At 36.5% G+C, this 15,991-nt stretch overlaps 1 protein-coding gene across 2 annotated transcripts; it reads left to right on the top strand.

Moving 5' to 3' along the window:
- Nucleotides 1–213: 213 nt before the first annotated feature.
- LOC593724 lies at nucleotides 214–15,724 on the top strand. Of its 2 annotated transcripts, XM_011664547.2 has the most exons (12): nucleotides 609–717; nucleotides 2,137–2,253; nucleotides 2,394–2,544; nucleotides 3,256–3,528; nucleotides 4,154–4,249; nucleotides 5,992–6,122; nucleotides 6,457–6,542; nucleotides 8,320–8,476; nucleotides 9,154–9,255; nucleotides 12,572–12,730; nucleotides 13,226–13,321; nucleotides 13,987–15,724. In XM_011664547.2, exons 2-12 carry the CDS (start codon nucleotides 2,233–2,235, stop codon nucleotides 14,083–14,085), a joined length of 1,371 nt encoding a protein of 456 aa, XP_011662849.2. In that variant the 5' UTR covers nucleotides 609–717; nucleotides 2,137–2,232; the 3' UTR covers nucleotides 14,086–15,724. The 2 variants fall into 2 exon arrangements, with proteins under 2 accessions (XP_030828215.1, XP_011662849.2); XM_030972355.1 differs by lacking the exon at nucleotides 2,137–2,253 and having other exon boundaries at nucleotides 214–717.
- The last annotated feature ends 267 nt before the right edge of the window (nucleotides 15,725–15,991 follow it).

Here is a 15,991-nt window from a genome sequence, read left to right as displayed (position 1 = left end):
AAATCAAATAATTGTTGACTTTTGCTACTATATATCGTGTATGTTAATGTGTGCGAACCTCTGTGAAACGGCGTTTTATGTGTAAGAACGCTGTATAAAACGACTTTGTTATAACTCATTAGGGCCCGCCGGATTAGGGGTAATAATCCCATTATGACATGGAAAACCACTTATCTGAACAAGTCTTGGTTACTTGGGAGGACGACACATACAACAATAACAACGACAGCAACAAGACGACGGTAAATAACACGAAGACAGAATAGACATATTCCTGCTTGTGGGTCCACGTTAAAACAGATCACCGGACTTGTTTCACTGCATCACTGCATGACGTTATTTCAGAACCTGTTCCAGAAATCGTTTCGGAACTAGTTCAAGATCTTTGTTCTTTGAACTTGTTCCTGAACTCGTTTCAAAACTCGTTAAAAAATGGGTGCTACAGGGAGCAAGAAAATTAAACCAAATCTGGTCGCCATAAAGCAACGGAATCAGCATTTCTGTTACGTAGACCCCGTATTTCAAAACGACAGGTTACGTTCTTTAAACTTCCACCCAGATGATGTCGATGAAGTTTTAACCACACAACCTAAGGCAGCGTTGTCTCCTCTTGAGGTGCAAGAATTAGATGATTTGGATGATGTTGAATTCCCGTATGAAAACATCGTGTTTGAAGGTGGAGGGAGTCAAGGCATGGCTTACATGGGAGCAGTGACGGTAAGATCAGCTTTATTCACATCATCATCATGCAATATGACGCACTGGCGTACTGATGGGGGGGGGGGGGGGAGGCTTGAGGGCAGTTGCCCATAATACAAATAAATAGTCTATTTCTAATTCGATACCAGTGATTTACAAACGTTCCCGAAATTACATTATTTTCCGGGATTTTTCCTAACTTTTGTTGGAAAATGACAAATTCCCAAATGTACAGTCAGGCAAAACAAAATAAAAGCTTATTTAGAAGCCTATGTGTCAGGGCCCGCAAAACGGCGGGGCTAGGGGGCTCGAGCTCCCCGACTTTTTATTTAACTTTAATTTTTGTGTGTTTGAGGATAGAGTTAGTTTAAAGGAAATGTGAAAAATACCTTCTTACCTGAACTTTTGAATATATTTACAGAATCACTTTGATTTAGTCTCTAAATCTTTTATTCTATTGAAGTAATTCATAATGCCCTTTATTTCACTATTTTTAAAGTTCTTAAACATCATATTTCTAACTCAGTTGAACATTTTACGATTTTGAATGTATTCTATTGGTGTACATTATCTAGCTAGTGGTCCACTCCACATACATATTGTAGCTTTTTATTTCTTACTTCTTGGTATGTTACTACCAACCTATATTTCCATCAGTCTTAAAACTAAATTCAACTAATATTCCATGCTCGGACTACCTACTTTGACAGTGACGTAATACATTTGTATATTGTTAACATAGCGTTATCTTAGATTAAATCTTAGATATCACATATCCTCTTTTTAAGCAAATATTAGTTTCTTTAGCAACTTCTTAACTCATTTATTTATTAATGTTACTCACCTTTCTCAACAATGTAGAAAAAAGTCCTGTCAATAATTTCAATTAATTTAAGCAAACGTGGGACATTTTTCAAAACACTTCTCAATGCCTCGATATTGTTATACCCACCGGATTTTTCCTTTTTTCACCGCAACTTGTTTTTTTTTTTTTTTGCGTTCGGTATTGACTATTCACGACAGAAAGTACCACAATGCAGATTGTTTAGTGTCCTTGTAAATGACAATGTTAATCCGCTGTCTGAGGTTCTGGGCAGAAGTGAAGGTTATCGATTGGGTTGAATAATCTTATTGTGTTATGATCATAAATCTCAAGCGACTCAATCATGAGCCATTGTATATACATGGTATTAAGAGCTAAGGATATAGAGCAAGGATGGCGAACTCGACTTGGAGACGCTGTGAACCATTTCACTGGCAATCCTTTGTGAACATTTTACAAAACCCTCGTCCTAAGCTTCACTTGTATTAAAAGTATGCCCTACTTTGGGGGAAAACACAGTGGTCGAATGATAGCTCATGATTCAAAGTTACATGCTAGGATTCATACTAAATAATAATTGTATTTTGTGTTCCACACTTCCACTATATTTTCAGTGAATCCTCTACTCTTGACACCTTTTCCAGAAAGTATCTATACATAAGAAGTCGGAAGAAAGAAAAAAAGAAAAAAAGGAAATTACATGGGTGTGCATGTGGATGTGTGCAGATGAAGTAAGTTTTCTATTCGTTTTGTTCCTTGTATCCTTGGCCAAAAGCACATACTATTGATGCAATGCATGGATCCATTCAATGTCATTTAATGTTTTTTTCCCCATTAGTTTATCATTTTGAAATCAAATTTCGTTTTACAGGAACTAGATCGGTTGGGCCACTTGAAGAAGTTACGTCGTTACGCAGGGGCTAGCATCGGAGCAGTGACAGCTTCTTTACTGGCATTGGGACATAGTGCCGAGAGTCTTCACGAAGAACTCAAAACTGCTCCCACGATGGAAGCGTTTTTAGGTACAAACACAAGTCTTAAAGCCCCACTGTCCTGCTTGTAGCTTTTTGCTTCCTCTATATAGAAAACTTCCTCAATCGGTGCCTGTTGGTCCCCCATGATCCTCGCTTTCTTATATTAGTTGAGAGCTGAGTTAATACGATAGCCACCTGTCAGTGACCTCGCTGTGTGGTCTAATCCCCTCTGGCCCAGTAGTATTGACGGTCTTTAAAGTAATTGTAATCGTTGTCATTCGAAAAGAGAATATCTATCACATAATTTAAATGTGGAATATATAACGCTAAGCTGTAAAGCTTGGGAGGCAGAAGTCCATGTCTTACTGCTCCTTGCCTCCTGCTACATAATACCTGCATGGCTGCTCTTCTGTAAGTCTTGTAAAGGAAATGACACCAGGGGGTGTTTCACAAAGACTAATATCGACTTTAACTGTTCTTGCCACTGTTTACTCTCACCATTTACTGGCATTGGTCTCTATCAAGAGACGTACAAATCATGGCCACAAATCTACAACATTTGCATTTTTTGATAATTCATTATTGAAGGAAAAAAATGTCATCTAAAGATAATAATGGTGAGAGCAAACAGTGGCATGAATGGCCTGACGTAGTCAAGTCCAACTTAAAGTCGATCTTAGTCCTTGTGAAACACACCCCAGATGTCCCATTACCAGTTTTTGTTTAAATTGTTTTTAATAATGTTTCGTTCCCATGTAGATGCTGGGTGCGGAGTTTGTAGTCTGATTCCAAACGTGATAAGCTCCCTTGGGTGGCATCCAGGTAAAACTGCATTCGATTGGTATGGAAGTATAATACAGACCAAGTTGGACAACCCTGATGCTACATTCAAAGATCTTTATGACAAGACCGGTAAAGAACTGTGTATCGTGGTAACCAACTTGAGTCTGAAGATGGAAGAGTACTGCCATGTCAAGACTACTCCCAATCTACCGATCAGGATAGCGATTAGGATGTCCACGTCACTTCCAGGTAAAACCTTGGTAAAACTTCGGTAAAACCTTGGTAAAAATCACCACTTTTTTCAGCTGATTGTCATTTGTTTGATCAAACTAAGACGACGATAAAATGAATAGAAATCATTAGAAAAAAGAGGTTTTTGAACACACATCTGGATGAATGAAAGTGAACGGAAAGATACAGTATATCCACAACAAATAGTTTGAATGGAGAAAAAACACAGTATTCGAGTCAGTAACGAAGTACTATTTGATTTCAATGTGTTCTATAAATTTGCTTTGCTACCACTGTGAACATGACGGACAAAGAAAGCGGAACAAAATATACAGTTCCTCATTCTACCCTCAACAACTGCTGTGGTAGACAAAGGAACATCCCTTCACTGCTATGATGTAAAAATGTGTAGAACAGGTGAATATGCATGTGACACCTGTTCTACACATTTTTAAATAATAGCAGTGAAGGGATTTTCCTTTGTCTACCACAGCAATTGTTGAGGGTAGAATGAGGAACTGTATATTTTGTCCTCTTTCTTTGTCCGTCATGTTCATATATACCCTCGACTTGGTGGAGATTGAAGCTGATTTTGACCTTGATAGATTTTAAAAAAAAATAACATCGATTCCTTTTCCCCAAGGTGTGTATTACCCATTCCAGAAAGTGACCGGTGAACGCAAAGATCTTTATGTAGACGGAGGATTAATCTGTAACTACCCAGTACATTGCTTCGATGGTATGTATTGATCTTCTTGAAGAGTTCTATCAGAGTATATGAATTACGACTGGAGTATTTAGTAGGGTAACGTTTACTGAACAATGACAGTTGATGTGTTTCAGTGCCTCCTACCCCCCCCCCCCCACTCACTTACTTAACATGATATGCCTGACAATAATTCATACATTGATTCACAGTAAACATAATTTTTAAAGATGATATTTTAAAGATGGTATTTTCCCCTATGTTTTAATTGTTATTGTCTATCTTTGTCTCTCGATCACTCTCTCCCCCCTCTCTCTCTCTCACTATCTCCTCATATCTCCCTCTTTCTCTCTCTCCCTGGCTCTCTCACTTTTTCACCCAATCTACCTCTGAGCTTGTGATATGACTAAATAGTATTTTTATCCCCCTCATAATTTATGATGTTTAAAATGCTCAATGTGATTGTTTATCACGAATTATTTACACATTTGTATTCTTGTTATTTTAATTTGTGTTATGAATTGTTTTTGTTTGTTTATGTATATATATTGTGTGAATGTGTTTAACGGACTTATGGCTGATAGCAGGTGTTTTAACCGTGTTTAAATTTATTTTTATCTATTTCTAATATGTATACATGGTGGCACAGGGTCTTCCACGAGGCCCTGTTTGGTAATAATAAAACAAATAACAGCATCAAAAACAAAATATATAAATACACAAACATATAAAAAGGTAAAATATAAATTAATTGGTATCCCCATGAAATAACTGATCATTCAAGAATCATCCTTGATCATTTACAAGATATAGGTGAATGGAATTTTCAATTTATTTATTATTTTTTTAACGTTCATTTAATAATCTTAACGCACGGGATACCAAAATTGTTATACAAATTTACATTCAATTGCTCTTTAACTAATACACTTACCCATACGTTTACAAGATAGCTGAAAATGAATACATTACATGTATGAATTCATGATAACGATAACCATGTCAACTAAATTTCAAAATTTTGCAAATAGGAAAAAATGGTTAGCTCCGCACGAAACCCCCAAAGTTCACTTACACGTCATCTACAGATAACAGGGCTTTTAGATCGTTTTTAAAACTGTTCAAAGTAGGTGACGTTTTGACAGGACTTTTAAGTTGGTTCCATACTCTGATTCCAGAAATTAGAGGACTATTTTTATGGTGTCCGTCCTAAATTGGGTACACACAATGCATCCCTTACAGCATGTCTTGTGTTTCGATCATCTTGTTGGTGCCATGTCATGCATTGATTTATACATCATCATCACTGCACGTCCAAACTGGAAACGTGTCTGAATAGGCATCAATATAAACGACTAAACATATCATTTGAAGATACTTCAAATCCTTCTCCCATCACTACACGTGCAGCTCATTTTTGAACCTTTTGCAATTTAATCGTTTGTCTTTGAAATCGCTCAGACCACACCGAGGAACAATAATCAAAATGAGGAAGTACGATGGCATTATACAGAAGTTTTAGAGATCTTGTTGGAACATAACTTTTGGCTCGCTTAATTACACTTATATTTCTTTATATTTATACTTATAAATAAAACAAACAAACAAACAAAGATAGAACACTGAATATTTCAGCTTTTCTTCATTATTTTTTTTGGTTTAACAAAAAACACGAGTTAAAATTGGAGAGTATAGATCAGGGGAGAATATACCTATGTTCCCGATCCATCTTCTCATCTGCCTAACTATTCCAATGTTTTTGAATGAACCCTCAGGATGGTGGTTGTCTATGAAACCAGAAGACTCCTTTCTGAAGAGGATGCAACCTCTTACAGATGTCGGCAGACTGATGATGAAGAAGGAGAGATTTGGAACGTTCAACGAGAAGACATTCGGACTCATCATTGTAAGTCAGATTTTACAACATAAAAAAGGGGATTAATTAGTTTTAACTAACAATAACAATTAAAAAGCGAGGGGGCAAATAACGCAGGTAAGATAAATACATTATTTTAGAAACATTATCCACAAACTTATGGTAATATTTAAATGAAGTTGTTCTTTTCGAATCTATTTACACAGTAAAACAAATCTATAAACACATAGAGATATTAAATCATTATTGTACCCCATAAATGACACAATGCTGCATGCAATTTGCGCAAATTCGTGCCACAAAAGTATCTTGTCCCGAAATTTCCAATTAAGATTTAATTTGCATTAATTTTATATCGTTGTAGTTCAGTGACCATGATCACCACGTGTTATACGCGAACCCAGACTTGATCGCTCGTCCGACAGTTATACCGGATACAGTATTAGGGAGGTGAGTGTTTGAGATAGATCGATGCATGTATCCCCTTCTTCCGGTGATCTGTATACGGGTTATAGTACTCCCCTTCTATTTCTTTCTCTCTTCTAGCTCCTTTCTTCACTTTATCTACCCAAGTCTCTTCTCTCTTCTAATAAATTGATCTCAATGTTGAAGAGATAAGTGTATAAGATAAGATGCATTAATTTATTGATATTTTGCAAACATAAAAGAAATTGTACTATAGTCAATTGGTTGTATATACACTGTTGGTCATAATGGTGGAATAATTATTTTTACCCCAATTTATTGAATGATTTTGACAATGATTTATTCCTAATAGATCTAGATAATTCTCAGATTTTATTGAATGACAATTGGGGAGTGTTTGTTTTGCGTGACTGCTAAAGCATGTGTGTGCTCGATGCTAATCAACTAGGGGACCTACGGCCTTAAGTCATAACTGACAATAATGGGGACTAATACCTCATAAAATGGAACTAATAAAGCACATCGACACGGTTTTGATCATGGGGGCTCGCAGTAACGAGGCCATTGCTTAGCCAATGAATCATGACTGTACGCAGCGGGCGCTAGGGTACGTCGACGCCCCCCACAAAAAAAAAGAAAAAAAGAAAATGCAATAAATTTTCAATAATTCATTGCATTTTGCCCCGACCCCCAACATAAAAAAAAATCTTCTATGTGGGCATGTCTTGAACCATGATGCATGGCACTACAGAGGAATTTTTTCCTGTTGGGGACTGGGGGAAATGCAATGCATTATTGAACATTATTGCATTTTTTTTAGTTTTTTAGTTTCTGTGGGGGCGTTGACGTACCCTAGCGCCCGCTGCGTACAGTCATGATTCATTGGCTAAGCAATGGCCTTGTTACTGTGAGCCCCCAGGATCAAAACCATGTCAATGTGCTATATTAGTGCCCTTTTATGAGGCATTAATCCCCATTACTGTCAGTTATGACTTAAGGACGTAGGTCCCCTAGTTGATTAGCATAGTAGCACACACATGCTTTAGCAGTCACGCAAAACAAACACTCCCCAATTGTCATTCAATAAAATATGAGAATTATCTAGATTTATTAGGAATAAATCATTGTCAAAATCATTCAATAAATTGGGGTAAAAATAATTATTCCACCATTAATATGACCAACAGTGCAGTTAAAAATCATAGGCTATAAAATGCGTAACATAATTTCATTACTTTGAGAGCAATATTACATGAAGCAATGTCATTATACAAAGAGGGATATAGGCGAGGGTTGGTTTTATTTCTTATTGTAGCAATTTGGTGGTATTTTCTGATGATGGTTAAGGTATTTTCCAAACGTTAAAACTAGAAAGTTTATTGAGATATTTGATTCCATGTTTCTTGAAACCTCGCGGGTCCTGTCCAACAAAGAGTTGCGATTGATCCGCATCAATCGAAAGTTTTCAGTCCCCTATCTCTCATGTACATAGTTGAGTATGATATCAACTGCAAAATAAGTTGCGATTAATAACTCTCTATATAAGTCGGATCCAAGGTCTCATTAATCAAAGTATCGGGTCTGTGCCTAAAGGATTGTGCCAAAGGTTTGTGCGTAAGAATGTTAAGATTCGAGGATATTCATTCTTTCAGATGCCTTTCACTGCGAGTGAATATGCAATGATTAAAAATGACTTTCAAATATAATGAATATCATTACATGTTTAGTGAAGAATGAGCATGTAAAAAACAAATCGTAAAACAATGAATAATCATGATTATTGCAACTATATTTTATGAAGGTCGTACAAGAAAGTGATGAAGGAGCGGGAAGATAATATTAGACGACATACGGTGGTGACAGAGGCTATGTCCCAGTTTCTTAAAGTTATCAATGATCATAACCTCGACGGTAATGCTACGATCAACATGAGCGAATTTGAGCAAGCAATTACGAAAGTGAGTTTTGTATTATGATAACATAGAGAAAATCGGTGTAAATGTAGAATAATGCACCGTGTTATTAGCATTCACATTTACCATGTTAATATATGAGGATTGGAAATTCAATATTCTAGGACTCATAACGGGGGTCAGTTTTTTTGTTATCTGGAGTGCTAACGCTTCTGAAAATTTTAAAAACTTTTGTTGTACTTGTTTGTCCTTTTTGAGACACAAGGCCCCCCGATACAGGAGTCCAAGGATGTCTAATACACATGTAAACAATGCTTTTATTAGGTTTGAATGTTGCGTTGGGTTAAAAATTCAAATTGATTTTTACAAGGAAGACTCTATCAAAGAAGGAATTCGTATTTTGAGCGATTACACACAAGGTCCATTTATAGTTTATCTTCTTATATAATTATTTAGATAACAAAAAATGATGACAATCAGCATAACACTGTCAGACTGTAGATATCTGATCTAATTTGATAATTAAAAACTAAAAAGTTTTCTTCTTGTAATTTCAAAAAGAAATCAGTTGCACCAAGGCGATTGAACATACACTAATTGGAAATATTGTCTGCCAATAATATAAATTATATTATTATCACCCTTAATTTGAGTGTATTTGTCTCTAATCGAACCCTAATCTGCAAATTGACTGTATTTTCTTGTGTAATTTTTTATTACAGACGGCTGAATTCACCGCTGCACATAGTAAAGCTTTGTTTGGTAGTCATCTATCATCACCCGGCGAAATATTCTCTGCTTTAGATGTCAACGACGATGGAGAGGTACAAAGAACATTTTAGAGGTCATCGTCATCAATCATCATCATCATCATTGCCATCACCATCATCATCAACAATATCGTCATCAATATCATCGTCATCATCATCATTGCCACCACCATCATAATCAACATTATCGTCATCATTACCATCGTCATCATCATCATCATTGCCACCACCATCATCATCATTAACATTATCGTCATCATTACCATCGTCATCATCATCATCATTGCTATCATCATCATCAACATTATCGTCATCAATATCGTCATCATCATCACCATAATGATCATCATCATGATCATCATCATCATCATCATCATCACCATCATCATTATCATCATCATCATCATCAACAACAACACCAATGTTGTCGATATTGCTATGGTATACTAATAGCATTAATAACATTAATTTATATACGCGTTACGCACTTTTGATCAAGGCGCAAAAATACTCAACAGTACAATGAGAAATATTAATCAGTGTCATCGTGACCATCCCCATCCTCCTCATCATCAGTAACAAGAACGCATAATATGTTAACAGAATTGTTGACTGATTAATGTCTTATGAAGTATATTCTCTTTGCTTAAAATTTAGAATCACCTTTCATAAGGATCATATACGTGTGGTGATTACACAATTACACATGTATTGAATTAAATTTCTCTGGTCAATTCGATCCTTATAATTGATAATCACAAACTCGGCCTTGGTTCATAAAACTTGTAATAAATGCGAAGAGTCAATGGCAAATTTGCTGTCAGCCAATCAAATACCACGATTTCAGTAGCTTACAACCAGGGGCGTAAATCCGTACCGAGGAGTGGGGGGGGGGGACGATAGGCGATAGCCATCACATACTAGCAGGAGCATACGCCCACGCTTTTTTCATTAAATTATTAGAGAAAGCAGACGATTCGTTATATCGTTTTCGACTCTTAATAAGCCCTATTTATCTGAATTCAGTTTCCCCTCTCGCGCGAAGCGCGGAAGCCTTGACGTTTCCTTAAATTATTAGAGAAAGCAGACGATTGGGTGTACTGTTCTCGACTCTTAATTCTCGTCTGAATTCAGTTTCCCCTCTCGCACGAAGCGCGAAAAGCTTAGACGTTTGATTTAATTATTATAGAAAGAAGACGATTCGTTGCACCGTTTTCGACTCTTAATAAGCCATATTTTATTGGAATTCAGTTTCCCTCTCTCGCGCGAAGCGCGGAAGCCTTGACGTTTCCTTAAATTATTAGAGAAAGCAGACGATTGGGTGTACTGTTATCGACTCTTAATTCTCGTCTGAATTCAGTTTCCCCTTCCCGCGCGAAGTGCGAAAAGCTTAGACGTTTGATTTAATTATTATAGAAAGAAGATGATTCGTTGCACCGTTTTCGACTCTTAATAAGCCATATTTATCTGAATTCAGTTTCCCCCTCTCGCGCAAAGCGCGAAAGCCTTGACGTTTCCTTAAACTTTTAGAGAAAGCAGACGATTGAGTGTACTGTTTTCGACTCTTAATTCTCGTCTGAATTCAGTTTCCCCTTCCCGCGCAAAGCGCGAAAAGCTTAGACGTTTGATTTAATAGTTATAGAAAGAAGACGATTCGTTGCACCGTTTTCGACTCTTAATAAGCCATATTTTATCTGAATTCAGTTTCCCCCTCTCGCGCGAAGCGCGGAAGCCTTGACGTTTCCTTAAATTATTAGAGAAAGCAGACGATTGAGTGTACTGTTCTCGACCCTTAATTCTCATCTGAATTCAGTTTCCCCTTCCCGCGCGAAGCGCGAAAAGCTTAGACGTTTGATTTAATTATTAGAGAAAGAAGACGATTCGTTGCACCGTTTTCGACTCTTAATAAGCCATATTTTATCTGAATTCAGTTTCCCCCTCTCGCGCGAAGCGCGAAAGCCTTGACGTTTCCTTAAACTATTAGAGAAAGCAGACGATTGAGTGTACTGTTTTCGACTCTTAACTCTCGTCTGAATTCAGTTTCCCCTTCCCGCGCAAAGCGCGAAAAGCTTAGACGTTTGATTTAATAATTATAGAAAGAAGACGATTCGTTGCACCGTTTTCGACTCTTAATAAGCCATATTTTATCTGAATTCAGTTTCCCCCTCTCGCGCGAAGCGCGGAAGCCTTGACGTTTCCTTAAATTATTAGAGAAAGCAGACGATTGAGTGTACTGTTCTCGACTCTTAATTCTCATCTGAATTCAGTTTCCCCTTCCCGCGCGAAGCGCGAAAAGCTTAGACGTTTGATTTAATTATTAGAGAAAGAAGACGATTCGTTGCACCGTTTTCGACTCTTAATAAGCCATATTTTATCTGAATTCAGTTTCCCCCTCTCGCGCGAAGCGCGAAAGCCTTGACGTTTCCTTAAACTATTAGAGAAAGCAGACGATTGAGTGTACTGTTTTCGACTCTTAACTCTCGTCTGAATTCAGTTTCCCCTTCCCGCGCGAAGCGCGAAAAGCTTAGACGTTTGATTTAATAATTATAGAAAGAAGACGATTTGTTGCACCGTTTTCGACTCTTAATAAGCCCTATTTATCTGAATTCAGTTTCCCCTCTCGCGCGAAGCGCGGAAGCCTTGACGTTTCCTTATCGTGACATACTATATGTGTAGGCTATACATAAACAAAATAACTCATTTCTCATGCATTATGCTGCAATTGAAACAATCACATTTTTATCTTCTTCTTTTTCTTCCTTTTTTTTCCTCTCTTTTTTTTGGTTGTAATATCAGGGGGGATGATTGTACAGGCCATCCCCCCTACTTCAAACCAGGGGGGATGCAGCCCCCCCCCATCCCCCCGGGATTTACGCCCCTGCTTACAACAGTTGTTAGAACTTGTTTTTAGCACGTTTTTATGAAACTGGGACCGTCACCTGGTCTTCAGGCTTATGTTAATGTCATAATTTTGAGGTAGATTCATTCGTCCTCTTTTAATAAAACAGTATCCCTGAAAATGGGGAAATGAATGAAAGTAGAGGTTTGCCATGTCAAACAAAATATAACATCATCCTATATAATATGGAGGAGGCGCGATAGCTCAGTCGGTAGAGCAGTGGTCTCGTAATCCGGTGACCCGGGTTCGAAACCAAGGCGATGCGCTCGTGCCCTTTGGTAAGGCATTAATCCTCATTACCAGGTCCCTCGGAGAGGACCCAAAGCCGTCGGCCGTCTGGTTGCTTACTTACAAGCATTTATGCTTTCTTAGCAGTAAGGTAAAACAACCACCACCATTCATATATAATAATGAAATCTGATGTTAAAATAATGGACATGTTTTATCCTTGAAGTTGTTTTTATTCTTCAGATTGACTACCATGAGATGATGGCGATGGCTGAGAGTCGTGGTGCTGGCATAGAGAGTCAAATCATAGGCGCAGGCTGGACTAGCATCAACAAACCACAGAACATCATTGACTGCGTGTTTCGGACGCTTCTTATGAATGTTAAGAGAGCCTTTCTAGAGGTAATATATCAATTAGCAATTAACAGTCATGACGATTTTGTTTGGGGGGGGGGGGGAGGAAATTAATTTAACATTTAGAATGCTCATGATTATCTTCTGCTTCTCTTGTCGTATACGGTATAGTAAGTCTTCTCAGATAGTCATGAACAGATAATTTAGATTACACATTCAGGTGAAAAATTTGAGGAATATGGCATTCGATATAGTCATAAATGTGTTCAATTTGTCATCATTCATTACTTCCCTATTCATCTTTTATAACATTTGCTTGTTTATTATCCTTCACTTCTCTATTAGAAGTTGTATTATTTCTTATCTGCGCATTACATTTATACATTTAAAAAAATTTAAAGAATTTTAGCAGTTTGGAAGATTTGTGCGATTTGAATATTGAGAATAAGTTTCATCTTTCATAATCATTTATTAAAGGTAAAAAAATGTTAATGATTTGATAATTAATCAATTTCCATCAAATAAATTATCTTATCTTGATAGAGTGATGACAATGAGCGTACAGTGATGATTAATACAGCTTACATTAAGTCAATGGACGTGGAGGCGGCACCAGAGGATATAGAGTTTTTGATTGAGGTAAGAAATTTGTCTTTAAAGGCACACTGCCATACTTGTAGCTACTTGCTCCCTCTATATAAAAAAAACTTCCCCAATCGGTGCCTGTTGGTCCCCCATGATCCTCTTTTTCTTATGTTAAATGAGAGCTGAGTTAATGAGATAGCCACCTGTCACAGTGACCTCGATGGCTCGCTGTGTGGTCTAATCCCTTCTTGCCCAGTAGTGTGGTGACGGTCTTTAAATGGGGTTTTGAATATGTGACGTCATGTTTCAACCGAGGCGACGGCTTTGATTATCTGTACTTCTGTAATAAATAAAAGAATGTCGACCATAATGAGAAAACAAAATTAAGAGATTATACACCTAAGTAATCATATTGGTGTATTGTATGAGATGTTTGGATTTAGAACAGGTTTACATGCATTATTTAGATATATCATCTCCCACAGTGTTTTCCGGGGTTTCATGCTCCTTTAAGTGGAAAGGACTTTGAAATTGGATTATTATGAATAAGAGAAAATGTACAGGAAATGTAATACAATACACGAGAAGGGAAAATGTAGAAGAAATGTAATAGAAAACCCGATATAGCCTGAAACAAAATCGTTGTAGCATAAATTTGATTTATCTGCAGATTTGGTTAATTGTAACTTTCCTGATATTACATCCCTATCTATACATAGCAAGGGCGAGAGAGTCTCCTTTTGTTTCTGAGGTACCTAAGGAAGAAACAAAATGTGAAGAAAATAACCGTTGAGGAATGCAACACCCAGCTGACATAGCAACTCATCAGCCGGGATGTTTCAGCGATTCATACAATTGGTTCCCGGGAATCGGTGGACTACGTCGCATTTTATTGATGAATGTCATGAACATTATTTCAAGTCCTTATCGAATCAAGGAGGTTTAAGAGCTGGAGTCCCAATCGGCAACACATTATGCGAAGCAGCCGCCGGTTTGTAATTTAATATATTACGGTAAAATTGTGATATCAAAGCTTTTATATGTGTTGCAAACTACTTTTGTTGCGACTGCTATTCCAATACCATATTCCTTTGTTAAACAAATAAATAAGATGATGTTTTTATTTTTACGAGGGTCTATTAAGAAAGAGAAAATATAGAGAAATGTATGTTTGAATAAAATTACTGGAAAGGGTTTAGGTACGGTTGATTTTCAGGCAAAAGTTGGTTCTCTGCGACTTTCTTGGACAAGGAGATTTGTTGACTCTGGGAAAGCTGCATGGATTTGTTTGTTTCCTACTGGTTAAATAGAGTAGGTGGAATTCCATTGGTGCTTCAGTTTAATTGTAATAACAGAGACATGGAGAAACTTTGTCGAATGCCTGTGATATCCCTTTTTACTTTGTACTTGGTCAGAATAGATATGTAAATACACCCTAATCACCCATGGTTACAAATGTTGAAAATGAAATATTATGGAATAATAGTAGTATTACTTCTGGTAACCAGGTATTGCATTTCAAGTTATGGGGAAAAAGTTGGGATTTACAGAATCACATGTTTTTAGTCAAGGACATTGGAATGATGTGAATTCAATGTGTCAAAATAAAATAAGTTTCCAAAATTGTTGTTTTCTTTCAACTTTTCAAAGGTAAAGAAAGGCTTTCCAAACTTGTGAGTTGATCCTTTACGTAATGGTTTGTATCAAACTTTTAACCAATATCAACTGGTGATGATATCAATATCAATAATAAATATGAAGGCTAAACAGTTCTACTTATTCTTTGTACAGAAAAAACATGAAGAATATTTTGTATACAATGCTTGGCAGCAACGATTAGTACTGCCCTCCGATCCGGTACTAATGTTTAAGTTTAATGCTATACGAGATTACATAATCAAACAATTTAATTTTAAACTTTTGCATATGTTTTTACCGTCAAGATAAAACTCATATGAATGGAAAATTAAAAATGATTATGTAAGTGAAGATTACGAAACCATTAAAACATCACGGCTTATGATGCTATAGAGTGTAAAATATATAATTGTGTTTTGGAAAATTGTAACACATTTGATGTATCATCTTTTGGGGTTAGATATTTACATGAATGAGAAGAGTTGAGTAACTGGATATGATATAGGAAAGTTAGACAATTACTTGGTAAACATTTTGATTAATTTTGCTGAATACGTTATTTATAATAACTACGCTAAACATTTGAAAATAAAAAGCAAAATGAATGGTAGAAATCTTTCAACTGATTTGAAGTATGAGTTATATTCACATTTGAATTCTCAAACAAAAGCAAAGGTTAATGAAAAACAGGTAAAAGCTTTGACTGACATGCTAAGATAATGCTTTAATTGTATTGTACTGTATAAATTATGTTATTGTGAAAGTTGTAGATATGTGAAATAACAAAGTTCCCTGAAAGGGCTAAAAAGAAAGAAAAAATGTTTTCAGTTTGTATAAACCAACACTATGGAAAATGCTTTGCTGCAATGTTATGTACGAACAAGAATTAGAGTTTTGAGAAAAAAAATTATAATAACAATATAACCTTAAAATTTAGTAGGCAAGCTTTCGCCTCGATATTTATTGTCACCTATCGTCGCTCAAGGCAGCAGACCGCAAGAAACTGTATACATAATCACTTGGCTTTAGAAAGTCCACATGAGTGGACGAAAGTTTGCCTGCTATAAATGTTAAGCTTTAGAAGCT

This window comes from Strongylocentrotus purpuratus, unplaced genomic scaffold, assembly GCF_000002235.5.
Source record: "Strongylocentrotus purpuratus isolate Spur 01 unplaced genomic scaffold, Spur_5.0 spur5_scaffold_6, whole genome shotgun sequence".
NCBI classification, from domain to species: domain Eukaryota; kingdom Metazoa; phylum Echinodermata; class Echinoidea; order Camarodonta; family Strongylocentrotidae; genus Strongylocentrotus; species Strongylocentrotus purpuratus.
The sequence above is the reverse complement of the archived record's forward strand: the minus strand, read 5'-3'. Positions and strand labels throughout refer to the sequence as shown.